Raw genomic sequence first — 15,110 nt, 5'->3', positions numbered from 1 at the left:
TTCTTGCTGGAAGATCCTTCTGTCCCATGTTAGTTGTTGGTGATTCCACCCATGTCTGTCTGGCCACCTCCGTCCGGTCTCCTAAGTCAGCCACCTCCTCGGGAGCAGGGACCAGACCCTCTGCCCCTCTTTATTTCTATCCTGCTCGAGGAGCAAGGGCTCAGAAAGTTTTTGTTAATTGCCTGGGTGGTTGACAATTGCCATGGACAGCCCAGGCGGTTCCTGTCTGCTGGTGAAAGACCCAAACTGTGGGAGGAAACACGGGGGCCAGGGCAAGGCATTAGAACACCCAGCCTCCTGGAGCAGGTCGGGATGGGGGGTTTTGTTCCTGCTGGAAACAGGGCAGAACTGTGGGGAATAAATGAAACGTGGTGTAAATTGTGAAAAGCAAACCATAGTTCCAATTGCTCTGGGATAACGCGAACACTGAACACATTTCAGAAAATCAAGACAGAAAGTAAAAATAAAGGGAAAACAAACCCTTTAATATAACTCAACTGCTGCCGACCCTGCCCAGCTCATGGAGCCTCGCCTCCAGGTAACCTGCCCTGCACCTCCCCAAGCCCACAGCCTTTCAGTCACAGGGCACCTGCGAAGGACACAGCAGCACCAGGCTGACCCATCCACAGGGAGTAGCTGGAGGGAAGTGGGGCCCCATCTTTACCAGTGGTGTGGGAGCTAGCAGAAGCAGGGGCTCCGGGTCTCTCCCCAGCCCCAGCGTCCCATCCCTGGGCCTGCCTTTGCCTGGCCGCCGTCTCAGTGGAAGTTCTCCAAAGCCCAAGGCGACCAGGAGAGATGGTAGGCACGAGTCATGGCCGTCAGCCCTGTGCCTGGAGGCCCAGCGGCAGGACGGCCAAGACTCTGTCTCTCTCTCTGATCTCCCAAGCTGACCCTCATCCTGCAGCTCTTAGATCTGGGGGCTCCTGTACCTTGTCTCCTTGCCGTCCTGGGGCGCCCGCCCGGCCATCAGCTCCAGCTTCCCCCTGGGCAAGAGGAGAGAGATGGGTGAGGCCACACGGGGCAGCTGGGACTGCTGCTTCAGAGGCAAAAGATGGCCTTGCTATTGATGTTCTAGTAAGTGTCTCTGGGTCTCTGTCTCTTTCCCTGCTGGCTTCTACTAACTCACCCCATTCCACCTGTCTGACTCCTTCCCACCCTTGGGCCCCACCCAGGTCTCACCTCCTCCTAGCAGCCCTCCCTGACTACTCCCTTCCTCCCCTGGGCTCTGCGCTGCCAGGCCCTCCTCAGGTCTCGGTTAACACACGTGTGCCCAGTTCTGTCGAGGCCCCTAACTGTGGACTGCCACCAGCCTCCAGGGGCAGGAGGCAGGTCATTTTGGAGGTTGGAACTCTTACACACCTCATCAGGTCCTGCCTGGAGGACAGAGGGGAGCAGGAGGGGCCTGGGCACGTGGGGACGGGGTGCCCAGGAGGCCTAGGACAGGAGGAGCAGGGAGAGGTAGGAGGTAGCCCACTCCAAATACTTCATTCATTCAAGATTTTGCCTGGTCCTGGAAAGAGGACATGAGTCTGGGGACAGTCTTCTAGCTTTCCCTTGCTTTTGTCCTAGGATACAGGGACAAGAGTAACCAGATTTCCCCAGCCCCAAATCGAGACCCAAGACGCGCCTGGTATCACGCCCTTCAGGGTCAGCGGGACAGACTCAACACCGGGCATGCCCTGGAGGCTGGGTGCTCGTGCCAGGGAAGCTCTGTTCTCACCACAGTCACGTGGGAACGTGGCGCTGGGCCCGAGACCCTTCCTGCCACTTCATCTTGCCTGTCTGTGGGGTTCCCTGTGGCCCCCTACACTATATTCCTGTGAATTGTGGGTTTGCTTCTCCTGCTAGATGGTGCGCAAGCCGAGGGCAGGTTCTCGGCAGCTTCACAGCCCACAGCAGGCCCTTGATAAACGTCGGTGGAATGAATGAGGGTATTGCCTCAGATCATGCAGAGTAATTAATCCTTTCCTTATAAGCTAAGCAAGACACCCCCTTATTTCCCTGTGCTGTTAAAATAAACCAAGCAATGCAGGAGGCATCTGCCTCGCAGAACTCAAGTCTTACCACTGCAGCTTGCACCCTCTGCAAGGAAAGTGTGGGCAGCCCCATTTGTAGCTGTCCCACTGCTGCAACCGTACCTCCCTGCAGTGTGCCGCACCAGGTGGGCCCAGCTGATCCCGGACCTGCAACTGATTTAGAGCCTAAGCTAGGGGCCTTTCTGGTTGTCTTAAGACCTTGTAGCCATTGGTCCTTGACTCAGTTACATCATAGCCATTTGAATCAATGGGACCATCCATCTGCCCTAGAGATGCTTGGAAGCAGAAGCTTGGTCCAAATGACCTTTCTAGAATCCACTGGAAAAACCACACAGAGCAGGAGAGAAGACAAGGTGCCCAGGACACGGGGTCCCCCAAATGGACTAAGGATAAAGGCCACAGGCAAACATCTGCCTTGAGCACTGATCCCAGGGAAAGACTCACCTTTGGCCCTGGGGGCCCAGGGAGCCCTGGGGGCCCAGGCTCCCCTCTGCCCCCTCCAATGGAGTTGCCGGCATCACCTTTTTCTCCCTGGGGGTGGAAGGTAGAGTTACCATCACTAACTCTGGAAGAAGGTGGTTGATCCCTGTCTTTTCTCCCCTCACAATTCGAAGGAGTGAAGGCAGCAGACTGCCTCTCAGTCTATGCTGAATGTTGGGGGACATTAAGGGACTGTGGGCTCCAGGATGGCCTTCAGAAACCTGGCTGTGGGATTTGAGGAGAGAATGGAGCTGGTTACTGAAGGAGAATGGGTGTAGAGCTAGAACAAGACACCCATCAGGACCAGGATCTAGAGCAGTGTTTCTCAAAGTATGTTCCCTGGAACACTCCTTCCACAGGTTGGGAATATTCAAAACATGAAAAAAAGGGGTCTGGTGGCCAAACAATGTTGGAAAGGCAAAGTGAAATGAAGCGTCGCAGGCTCTTTCACTGCAGGGTGCTAGGAGCCTCTTAGGCCAAGGTGCCCATGACTCTCTGAGGAGCCTGTTTTATTTATTTACATTTTTACTGGAGTAGAGTTGATTTACAATGTTGTGTTAGTTTCAGGTATACAGCAAAGTAAATCAGTTATACATGTACATATGTCTAATCTTTTTTAGATTCTTTTCCCATATAGGCCATTACAGAGTACTGAGTAGAGTTCTGAGGGACTTGTTTTATATAGCTTTCCCCACACTTATTTGACCCGTCTTTTTTTTTTTTTTTTAAGTGGAATATCTTACGGAGCTCACATATGGTGGTGCAAAGAAATCAGACCAGGTCATAGCTACTAAATTCTTTGAACTGGGGCATTTTTTTTTTGCCAATCAGGGCCTCCCATGTGGAACCCCATGCCTCTGCCCCCCAAAACACAATCTGGCTGTGTTCCAGCTGCTTTCCCCCAATCTGGGAGGGACACCTCCAGTGCTGGGGCCCGTGTGAATGTGCAGGGCTACGAATGTGGCTGGGGATGGACACTGGGGCCTTTACACAGAACCCACCATTCAGAGCTGGTTGCTACCCACCTTCTGCCCTAGGAGGCCGAGTAGCCCAGGGGGGCCCGCAGCCCCCTTCTCACCCTGCGGAGGAAATGCAGACAGTTTGGGTTAGGAACTGTTTCTCCGGGATGTTGGCGAAGGCACCAGCCCTCCAGCGTTGGGCCTTGGCTTTTCTCTCTCGTCTCTCTGCCCCTGCGTGGGCTCTTCTCGGAAGGACTCCACTTTCGGCTGGACCCCATCAGGGACCAGACTCCTTCCTTGGGACACTTCACCCTGGTATTGTTATCCTCCCCATCCTGTGTGGGTGGGGCCCTCAGCACTTACGCAGGGAGAGGGGCCAGGAGCATTCAGTCACTTTTGGGGGTCTCCTGGGGACAGGCGAGCAGTTCAGAATGCCAGTATTTGGGAAAGGCTTTTTTAAACTGCTTGGCTCTTTTTTATGTTTGTAATGTCTAGCAATTAGATACCCCTGGTCTCTAGAGAGAGCTTTCCGTCTACCTCCTCCCTACCTCTAGGGAGGACAAAAACTATCGAACCAGAACTTCTCCTTTGGAGGAATATTTTGAGAAGTTTGCCTCCTATTATGGGTTGAATTGTGTCCCATGAAAATTCATTTGTTGAAGTCCTAACTCCAAGTATCTCAGAATGTGACCTTATTTGGAAACTGGGCCATTGGAGATGTAATTAGCTAAGTTATGAGGTGGGCCCCTAATCCAATATGATTGGTGTCCTTATAAAAAGGGGAAATTTGGACACAGACATGCATATCGGGAGAACACCGTGCGAAGATGAAGGCAGAGATTGGGGCGATGCTTCTACAAGCCAAGGTGCCAGCAAACTACCGGGAACTAAAAGAGAAGCACGGAACAGATTTTTCTTCACACCCCACAGAAGGAACTAACCCTGTCAACACCTTGATCTCAGACTTCTGTCCTCAGAACTGTGGGACAATACATTTCTGTTGTAGAAGCCACACAGTTTGTGGTCCTGTGTTAGGGCAGCCCTAGTAAACGAGTACCCTTCCCTAACTAGCTTCTTCCTGAAGAACACTTTTTCTCCCTTATGGCGCAAGTCCCAGAGCCCTGCTCTCATTGCAGAAAGGAAGGGGCTCCGAGACTGTGGACGACCCCTCACTGCAGCAGTGACACAGCCACGTCCAGCACCCAGGTCCGCCTTCTATGCCACAAAGACTTCACTTTGATTCAGAGCATCCAGTATCAAGAAGGCCCCTGCCTGGTCAGCATGAGAAGCCCCACTCTCCACAGCCTGAAGGCTGGTGGTTCTCATAGGTAATAATATAAATTGAGGACCCTGGGGTTATAATGTGCTCACATCTCAATGAACTTTTCAGCTGGAGCCACAAAAGTTGCCACACCAAATCTTTAGCTGTCTTCCCCTTGCCACCTGCCCTTGGGTACAAGCTGAATGACAAAATGGCCTGTAGCAGGCTAAGGGAGGAGAGGAGGGGCAGGTAAGGGCCCAGGTGATGAGAGGGATGTGAATCCTGAGGCCCCCCCCAGCTGGCCCTGCTGTGCCTGGGCTGTGCCTTTGCCTTTAGCTGGGGCACCCCCTCAAACAGGCCAGGTCTAAGGGAAAGGGTGCGGTCCTGCCCTACAGAGGTCCTGGGGGATGGGGGTGGGGGGAGGGAAAGCTTCCCTTCCTTCTAGGCTTTCCTCCTGGGTACCCAATGGCTTTCAAGGAGAAAAGCTGTGCTCTTGAGTGTGAATTTCCTGAAGCTTTGCCAGGCCATCGAGGCACTCCCTTTTTCCTGGAGACACATGCACCCACTGCACACTGCAAGCAGCACGCCAGCCATAGGGGTGGGGCAGGCAGCGGGGGACCAGCAGAGGCCAGGATGAAGGGAGCACACACTCAAGGACACGGTATCCTACCCTCTGCCCCGTCTTTCCCGGCAAACCTGGGGGCCCCGGCTTCCCTGTTGCTCCTGGGTCTCCCTTTGGGTTAAGAAGAGAAAGTCACTGATAAGAGGATGGGGTAGGGGTGGTGAGGGGTACGAAGGGCAGTAATCATAGATCAGTGTTTCCAGAATACTTGCCTCGTAAGACACTCCTCTTAAAAAAAGAATGCCCTGGTCAGAAAGTTTGAAAATGCTGCACAAGACCCTGCATTTTTTTAGAGTTTCCCAATGTATATTTAGCATAGTAAAGGCTCTGAGAAGGCCTGCAGTAAAGACACCTGCGTAATAGTTTTAACCCTGCATTTCTCAAACGTATTTGACCATGGAAACTTTTTCTCATGTTACATCTCTTATTGTCCTGGATGAGAGAGACAGAGCCCTGTAGGTACAGGGGACAACAGTCACCACTGGAGCTGGTGTGAATGCAAACCAGACCGCTGCCCAGGCCAGGATCCAGGGAAGTGGGGAGGCATCTGCAGAGCATTCCTGAGGAGCAAGCCCCTCCCCGCAAGCTCTCCTCTGCTCAGTCAGGTCCCCAGCCCCAGGCTAGCCTCGGGGGACCAGGAGCAAAACAACAGCAGCCCCTCCCACCTCCATCCCACACCTGACACTACGTGTTGCCTCTGTATCAGTACCTTGGCTCCTGGGATCCCAGGCTCACCCTGTGTAGGAAAAAAACAAGACTCAGGTAAAAAGAAATGAGAGCGCGAGAGTGAGTGAACGCAGAAGCAGAGGAGTGAAGGCATCTGAGGGTAGGGGAAGCGTCTGGCCAGCCCAGGGCTTCCCGCTGCCTAGGACTCGGGCCCCTCCTGGACTGTCCCTTATTCTTCCCCCAGGTGAGAGAGGTGGCAGGTGTGAGGCAGCCCAGGAGGAGGGAGAGGAAGGAAGGGACATTTGCTTCTGACACGGTGTCCCTGTAAGTGACCTGCTGGGAGATCCACATTGAGCATTTGTGCTTCCGGGGTGTCTCCTCCCATCTGCTGAATTTAAAAAATTTTTTTTTTGCTGTATGAGGGCCTCTCGCTGTTGTGGCCTCTCCCGTTGCAGAGCACAGGCTCCGGATGCACAGGCTCAGCTGCCATGGCTCATGGGCCCAGCCACTCCGCGGCATGTGGGATCTTCCCGGACCGGGGCACGAACCCGCATCCCCTGCATCGGCAGGCGGACTGTCAACCACTGCGCCACCAGGGAAGCCCCCATCTGCTGAATTTTGGAGTGTAAAGCAAAGTGCTAGGTTCCTTTCACATCGGCAGGCTGGCAAGACCTTTAGTTGAGGCTGGTGAACCTTTGCCACTTGCTTGCAAGGCTTAGTTAAACATCTGTTGTTCAGTCTGTGCATCTGGCATAAATGTTGCTTTAAGAGAAATGGTTCTGAAACCTGTCTGCTCCCTCCTTGGTCCAGTGGCCACCCAATGAGCCCCTGAAGCCCAACTCTGTCCTCTCCCCATCCCTCCCACCCTGCCCCTCAGGTGTTGAGTTACAAGGTCCACTGACCTTCATCCCAGCCACAGCAATTCCAGGAGCCCCCTGGCAGAGAGAAGGAAAGGCATGGGGACTTTCTCACCCAGCGGGAAGCACAGAGGATGTGGCCAGCCTCCTCTCCCAGCCTCTTCTTGGAGAGATGTGAGATGTGGAGGCTTCTGCCTGCCCCCAGGCCCACAGGGAAGGGGGTTGCTGACCTTGGCACAGAGGGAGTGGGTCCGAGGAAGAGGCTCTGCACAGCTCAGCTGGGCTCCCTGGGCTTCCCACCCACCTGCTCAGCCCCTAGACCCTCCTGGGGGACTTAGAGGGCACTGTGTCAGGCAGCCCATGGCTGGGCTAGACAGGGGCCCCCCTGGGTGGAATGCGGGGAGGGCTTCTTGGGATAGGAAAGGAGGAGGAGGAGAAAGGGGAGAAAGGGAGAGCCATGGGGAAGGGGACAACAGTAGATGGCTGAGTTCACCAAACTCCTGGACCCTGAGGGTGCCCGTGGGACTCTCCTCAAGGGAGCTCTCTGGCCCTATGCCCTGATGGACTGGGGCGTGGCTGGGAGTGAACTCCATTTCCTTATCAGCACAAGACCACCAACTTTGAGGTAAACAGGCTGCCAAGCACACCACTTAGTAAATTCCAAGTGAAGGTGATTTTTAGGGGGTCCCGATTCCCACATGGGTCTCAGAACTGCAGCCAGAGCTGGGGGTACATGAAAAGACTTTTTTTTTTTTTCGGTACGCGGGCCTCTCACTGTTGTGGCCTCTCCCGTTGTGGAGCACAGGCTCTGGACGCACAGGCTCAGCGGCCATGGCTCACGGGCCCAGCCGCTCCGCGGCATGTGGGATCTTCCCGGACCGGGGCACGAACCCGCGTCCCCTGCATCAGCAGGCGGACTCTCAACCACTGCGCCACCAGGGAAGCCCTTGAGAGGACTTTTATGACCCACAGTTGCCCACAAGGAGGCCTGGCCATGTCGGGAGGGCACTGCTGAGTGATGGTTCATGGGCCAAAAAGGAGCACCCCTGCCTGGAAGACAGGCCAGGCAGCAAAGGGGAGAGGACGGGAAGAAATGTGCACCCCATCTCCTGTCTTTACAGCAAGACAGGATGTGGGAAGGGAAGGAGCGGGGAGAGAGGGCTGGGGCTGGGGGAGCTGCCTGGGGGTGGCGTACCTTTGCTCCGTGTTTGCCCGGCATCCCTGGCATGCCCCGTTCTCCCTGAAGGAAGAAACAAGAGAAACAGTGAGAAGAGGACCAGACTCAGGGCCCAAGGTCTTGGCCCTGGAAGCGTGGCCTGCAAGGATGTCAGTGAGAGTGGTTGCTGTGGAAGCTTGGGAGGACCGTCCAGCCCGTGAGGAGCTTGAGGTCCCCACCATTGCCGGCAGCCACGGTGGGCCCCTCTTCTCAGCAAGGTGGACCTGCACAAGGACCCGAGTCGCAGACCACAGAGCAGGACAGAGCCCCAGAGGGAGGCCCACCAGGAGGAGCCTGAGGCCAGGGAGGGGGAAAGCGGACTTGCACAAGGTTTCCTGCCTGACGGGGGCCTGGGCTAGGGCCGTGGGCCTGAGCCGCCCACTTGGCCACTTGCCTACTGCATACCTTCCCTCCCTCCCTGGCCTGCTGCCTCCTGCCCATTTTCACTCTGCACGTTTGCATGGGTGGTACTGCTGGCTGAGCCAGATGGGGCTCCGGCCTCTCCTCTTCCCTGGGGTCCTCTTCCTTCCAGGCTCCTTGGGTCTAACTCTTCCCGAGGACATAAGGGCTTTGGCCCCATGTCGGGGAGGCTTTGGGCGGTGGGGGACTGTGGATGGAGGCAGGGCGTGGCCCGGAGCCCACCCACTTCTCTGCACTCCTGGCCCTGCCTGGCCAGAGGCGCCAGTCACGCGGCTGCTTCTCCAGGATATCACACTTGGGCTTTGCTCTACCATCTCGGCAGTGTCCTGTCTTTTTGTGTAACCTCTTTACTTCCTGCTGAAAATGCCAAATCTAAGGGGAGGAGTGAGATCAGGAAGGACAGGGAGTGTCCTGCCCTCCTTGGAAGGACACACCAGGAGGAGATGGGGTTGGAGGTGACAGCCAACGACAATTGGGGGCCGAGAGTAGGTGAGTCAAGACTTACCTGCTGTGTCAGAGGGGGAGGGGTGCAAGGGAGGAAGGAGGCCTTTGTCTCCACGAGTGGAACCCCAAAAGAAGTCCCAGTGTAAGCCCCAGCCAGGGCTCAGGGTGCTGTGCAGCATGCGTGGTAGCAGCTCAGACCCTGTGGCCTGGAGGCCACGCTGCATACCCCACAGGCAGAGGGGGAACATGGCCCCACCTGGCCTCCATCTTTTCAGCTGACCTCGTCCCTTCCCTGACATCTTACAGGAAGCCCTGGTCCACCCCTCTCCTTGCAGAGGCTGAAGCTACTTCCAACCTTTCCCCTCCATGACTGGGCCTCCACGCTGGCATCCAGATAAGCGTCCAACACACAGACTGGACAGTAACACTCCTGTACTTTGACACTGCCACCGCCCGGCATTGACTGTGGCAAAGGGGCCAGGCTCCTGAGCATGGCATTCCACCCCAGCTCCCTCCTGGTCTCATCGCCTCACATCCTGACACCTACACTGTTTCTCTGGAAACATCACCCGTTTTCAGAATTCTCTGCCTTTCTGCTATTTCCTCTGCTCAAAACCCTATTCATCCTTGGGGTGCTGGTCAAATGCCATCTCCTCGTGAAGCTTTTTGCTCTGCCCCATAGCCCAGTGCTGGTTCCTCAGTGCAGCGGGAACTACTGTGTGTATGTAACCTGTACACACAAATCACGTCTGCTAGGGACGGCTTCATCTCCATCCTCTTTGGGTCAAGTCTCTGAATTCTGTGAAAGAATTCACAGAAACTTTAGCTCCAAATGCAGGAGCCCTCCCTCACCCGACCCCACCAGGACCCCTGAGCCACAGGCAGGGGTGGTAGAGCTGGACCCAGAAGTGACCACAGCAGACAAGCTGGTGCCCCAGGTCTGCCCCAGGCACTAAATTCTGGTAAATCCCTCTTGTAGGAAAGAGTGGAGAAAGGCACAGCCATTTACTCTGTCTGTTATGTGTCTGGCACTGAGTTAAGCCTTTACATCCTTCTTCTATTCAATCTCTAAGATACATCCTTCTTCTATTCAATCTCTAAGAATGCCCTCTGATCAGTGAGGGAGTGGATGTTATTCCTGTTTCACAGGTCAGCAAACTGTGGCTCTGGAAGGCCAGGTATGATTGCCAGTGTCACACAGAGCAGGGATTTGGACACAGGTCTTTTGTCTGCCAAGTGCAGGTACCAGCGACTGGTGTTCCGTCGCTTCTGTTAAACACCCTCTGCAGGTCAAAAGCAGGGCAAAGCCCTCTCTTCTGGATGGCCCTCCGGTCTGTGCCCCATAGGGGTGAAAAGTCAGTGCTCAGGCCAGGGCTGTGTCGTTAACCACAGGCCCCAGGGAAAAGAGCTGAGCCGGGGCCGGCCTGTGAGCAGTTCTGCTCTACGGCCAGCAGAGGGCGCCACAGGACTTCACCAGAAGTCTGGCGACAGTGGCTGTAGAGCGCCAGCCGAGGGCCCCATCACTCTTTCCTTTGGAGGACCCCTGCTCAAATTCCAAACAACCCAACTGGGTTGACTCAGCCCCGAGGACACCAGGCAGAGTTCCCTGGGGGTGGGAGGTCAGCTTGGGCGTCCCTGACTATTCAAGGATCTCCTGTTTGCCCCATTTTTCCTCTTCCCATCTTTCCCTCAGCTTTCCCCCAATACATGTGCCCTCACCTTCCCACCCCCACCGAGGGAGCTGGGCGGGGGAGTCAGGAAAGGCTGTCTGTGGAACCCTGCATAAGTCACTTCCTCTCTCTGGGTCTGCAAAGAGGGATTGGACTAGACCCTTCCTACCCACCCCTGCTCCTGACAGGCCAAAGCCGAGGAGCTGACACTGGGTGTGTTGGCAGTTCCGGAACAAGGCTCCTCGGGGGAGGGAACGTTAGCTCTGCGGCTGTACGAGGGGCTCAGTTGGTCTCCTTCTGCTCCGGAGGACAGCCTGGGATGCCTCAGTAGGGGAGGAGGCTGGGGTCTGCCCACGCTCTCCAATCTCCACGTGAGCTGTGCAGAGCAGAACCCTGGGAGTGAGGGTTTCCGGGCTAATCGGGGTTGTCTTCAGCCCATGATGGTTTGTATATAAAGATGCAACTGCACACTCCAGGGAAATCTGGGCCCCTTGCAGCCTCTAAGGAGGCAAGCCTCCTCCTTAGGGTGGCTGACCTTTGCCCCTTCCCTCCCCTCTGGGTCAAGTCTCTTAATTCTCTAGGTGACCCAGGCTCCCTTGATCCCCATCCCGGGGCCTCCCTCACTTCCCACTCCTCTGCTGGGCAGGAAGCAGGGGTGGCCCCGGCTGACCCCACCCTGAGGGCTCATTCCACTCTCACCAGTCTCCTTCCCCAGGGCTTGTCTCCAGGGGCTTGCCCCAGCCTGACCTCTGAACCGGCGGCTGGGCTCATTCTGCACCAGAAAACATTGATTCTGGACGGTGGGAGAGGTGAGAGCGGGCTGAGAGTCATGATCAAGGACTCCAGGGTGGCTGAGGGCAGGGCATTCATTTGCAGGGGTGGTGGGATGGGGGACGGGGAGCATTTCCGGGGCCATTGCTAAAGGGAGGACATTGACACACTGTGCACACAGAGCTTTTCCTCATGGCATGGCTTTGCGAGAGCACATCTAGAGGCTCCTTCTTTCCCGTTTCACTTCGTAGAAGTTATTTTGTTTAAAAGGTTTAAGTTTGGAATTGTCCTAAATTTAGATCCACTAACTCACTAATGTCTTAGTTGGGGAGGGAGAGCTCATAGTCTGCCAAAACGCGAGGGCCCCAATTTACCTCCTGTACCTCCTGTCCTCCCAGCAGGGAGCTCGGCCACCGGATCCGGGCCATCCAGCAGCTGGGAAAGTGGGCGCTCCAAGCATTTCAAAGGGTCCTGCCCCAGATGCACGGAGCATGGGCAGTGGTCCCTGCTGTGGAACCTGGCCTGCGACCCCCAGGCCAGCCCTGCCCTGCCTACCACCTGGGAGACTGGCTCTTTAACCTTGGTGCCAAGAACCAAGGACGCTGGCTGGCTGGCCTGGAAGGGGTGGATTCCAGTCTTTGTGGCCAAGAAAGTGCTGGGGTGAGCACAGGTGGCTGCTCTGAATGACCTTGAAGGCCATCCAAGCCCCCACTTTTATGATGCCACTGACTCCAGCTGCCCCTGTCCAGAGTTCGCACCAGCATCAATAGGTTCTCTATTCTGGTTCCGCTTCCAGGTGGGAGGACGCATCCTTTACCCAGATGACAGGATGGAAGCGAGCTCTTTGGAGCACAAACCGGTCGTGCTCTGCTCTCTTAATTGGTGATTCACTGTTTGTTGAACAAGCGGGGCAGGGACTTGGCAAGAAGACATAGTCTCGAAAGAGGTGGGGGGCTTCCAGGTCAGCTCCCCAGCTGAGCAAAGGTCAGGCCCGAGGAGCAGGGGGAGATGCGTAGACCTCCCTAACATGAGGCTCCCGCTGCGGCCCAGCTGCGGGTGAGGAGGGCCCTGGGCCTGAGCAGCTCCACACAGACTCTTTGTTCTCTGCAGGGAAGAAGTGTGGGGAGTGGAGGGCTGGGGGGAGGCCAGCAGGTGACTCAGGCCTTAAGTCTGGACCAGTGCCCTTTCCCGGGTTGGAAAAGCTGGGTGAGGAGGGCTAATGTCTTTCTCTCCCCTAAAGAGTTCCCAGGACTCCCTTCCGGGAGAAAGGCAGCGCGGCTCCCTCTTCTCTGCCCTAGCCAGCTCCAGACTGGAGAGGCCTGGGACCGCGGAAACGCCAGGCCCTCCGGTAATTAGGGCCGGCAGGAAGTGATCCGGGGAATTACCGGGGTCAGGCGCCCCACCGAAGGCCAGGGCTTTGGAAGGGCGGCTGGCTTGTAATCTCGATTTGAGATCAGTTGATTTTGTAGTTAGTTCCAAAAAGAAAAGTCAGCTCTAATTAATCTGGGGACTTTGGAGTGCAGGAGAAACAGGGCCCAGAGAGCACAGGCTGGGGGCTGGAGTCTGGCAAAGCGGGAGTCCCATCGGCCCCCATGAGGCCTCAGATCTGGGGCCCGTGTCTCAGCTCCCTGATCTGCTTTAATTGAAATGGTCTGGATGCCCCCGCTGGGAATTCATGGCTTTGAAAGCAAGCGCTGTCCCCACTCCAGAAGGCTCCTGCGTCTACGGTTTCCATCTGCATGGAGTGCTCTGCTGCACGTGAGCGTGGCAGGGAGCCTGGGGTTGCCCAGGTCCTCTGGGAGCCAGGGGGTGCAGGGAGGTTTCGACAGCTGCCTTCTCCTGGCTTTACTGGAGGTCCTGGGACCATGCCAGCTCCCTGGGGAAGCATTCGGGTGGAATCAGTGCCAATGGGCAAAGCACTCCCCTTCCTTGGTTCTTTGACTAAAACATACCAAGTACCCCAAGGTCTCTGCCTTAGATGCTCCAGGTCCTGCTCATAGAGAGCCTGAATCCAGCCACAACCTTCTCACAAGAAGGAAAACAGCCCAACTCCCTCTTTCTTTCCTTCTAGTAGAGGAAGTGGGGGTCTGGGAGGGGAGGTGTTTGGAAATCATGGGTCCCCCCAGGTTCATAAGACCCAGGTAGTAAAGTCATTTAGAACAAGCCTTTGGGGCCAGACAGATCTGGCCTCACTGCTTTGTAGTTGTGGCCCTTCGGGGATTCACCTCTGTGAACCTTGGTTTGCTCATCTGTAAATTGGGGCTAAGAATAAAACCTCCCTCATAGGGCGGTTATAGGGTCCAATGAGGTGAGGCAAGCCAAGTGCCCCATACAGCTTGGCACGAAGAGGCCCAGTAAGGTAGATATAATAATACTAGTTATCGCTCGACAGAAGCGTGTCCACCCACATGACGCCTGGCTCTGACCAGCAGCTCAGGACGATCCTGCCCTTTTGCAGAAGGATTGAGGAGGGGTGAGAGGTGGGCGGGGTGGGCGTGCTTCTGCTCCTCACACCCTTGCTCCAGTGCCCTAGCCAGCCGGCCACAGGGCCCATCGGATCTCCTCTCCAGGACTCCCTGTTTCTGGGGTGCCCCGCAGCCTCCAGGGGGAGCACCCGCAGTTACAGCCTGAGTGAGCACGAGGCTCTCGCAACCTGCCTCCTCTGGTCTGAAGACGCACAGCCTGCAGCCTGCAGGAGAGCTCTGGTCCTTCATGCAACCACCAAGGCTTAACACCCAGACCACCACATGCGTCAAACTCACCCCCCACTGCCAAGATGGGTGGACCAGCTCTGATGTGCTTAGATATAAGCTCTCACCAGGTTTTGTGATCCACACACAGTCTGACAATACTCGTAGCCTCTTGAAAGAGAGCCAAGGTTGTAATGTTTTAAACACACTTTGCGTCTTGCAACATATTTAAAGTAGATTGGCGTCATAAATTTGGATCAAATAGGTACCACATGGGCACACAACAATACTCACAGTGTCCAGGACGCGGGGCTGGGGCAGCACAGGGCCCGCGGGTGACCCCGGGCTGTGATCTCAAGTAGCTGGTGGAGACGCTGCCCTGATGGCCTGGCTGGCCTTTGAGGGGACGCCAGGCTGGGACCAGCTGCCAGGGTGGAGGTGGAGGATGGAACTAATCATGAGTAAACCTCACAGGATGAGAAACGTCTTTGCTGAGAGTCAAATTCCGCCCCTCACTGAAAGAAGGGCCCCGCGTGCGTGTCAAGTTGCCGGGACAGAGCAATGGAAGCAGATGTGGAGGGTCCATCAGTTACCCTGAGGGTCCCCTCATGCCCCGAACACAAGCGGCGTCTTGGGGCCTCTGTCCCAGCTTGGTGTCCCCAACCACCAGTACGGAGTGGTGGGTGGAAGCAAACTCATTTTCTCAGCATCCGTGACCAAGCTGCCCTTCGTGTTGGTACCTCCAGGCCTCATTCCAGGCAGAGAGCAGAGGGGGAGGAGGAGAGAGAAAGAGAGATCTGACAGACGCCCCAGAAAAGAGCCTGGGGGCTAACCCTCCACATCCCAGAGAAACCACAGGGGAGGGTGGTCTGTGCACAGATGGCTTAGCCTGGGGTGAGACCCCCTGAGCAGACATTCACTTCTGCACCAGAGCAAGACGACTGCCTTCCGGGTTCGGACTCATGAGACCTAGCTTCCAATGCCAGCATGACTGTTCACCAGCTGTGCAACCTTGGGC

At 56.0% G+C, this 15,110-nt stretch overlaps 1 protein-coding gene across 23 annotated transcripts in view; it reads right to left on the bottom strand.

The window, feature by feature from the left end:
• COL13A1 (collagen type XIII alpha 1 chain) overlaps positions 1-15,110 on the bottom strand; it is a 159,555-nt gene that overhangs the window by 30,644 nt on the left and 113,801 nt on the right. For 19 of the 23 annotated variants that reach the window (XM_029245688.1, XM_029245689.1, XM_029245666.1 and 16 more), the window contains 6 exons: positions 8,077-8,121; positions 6,927-6,959; positions 6,068-6,094; positions 3,542-3,595; positions 2,481-2,567; positions 930-983 (listed from right to left, as the gene is read on the bottom strand). In XM_029245688.1, the coding sequence (XP_029101521.1) occupies positions 930-983; positions 2,481-2,567; positions 3,542-3,595; positions 6,068-6,094; positions 6,927-6,959; positions 8,077-8,121 (300 nt within the window). The remainder of the gene's footprint in view (positions 1-929; positions 984-2,480; positions 2,568-3,541; positions 3,596-6,067; positions 6,095-6,926; positions 6,960-8,076; positions 8,122-15,110) is intronic. The other 4 variants (XM_029245669.1, XM_029245681.1, XM_029245672.1 and 1 more) reach the window with 3 other exon arrangements.

This window comes from Monodon monoceros, unplaced genomic scaffold (assembly GCF_005190385.1).
Source record: "Monodon monoceros isolate NGI ecotype Baffin Bay Population unplaced genomic scaffold, NGI_Narwhal_1 Super_Scaffold_4, whole genome shotgun sequence".
NCBI classification, from domain to species: domain Eukaryota; kingdom Metazoa; phylum Chordata; class Mammalia; order Artiodactyla; family Monodontidae; genus Monodon; species Monodon monoceros.
The sequence above is the reverse complement of the archived record's forward strand: the minus strand, read 5'-3'. Positions and strand labels throughout refer to the sequence as shown.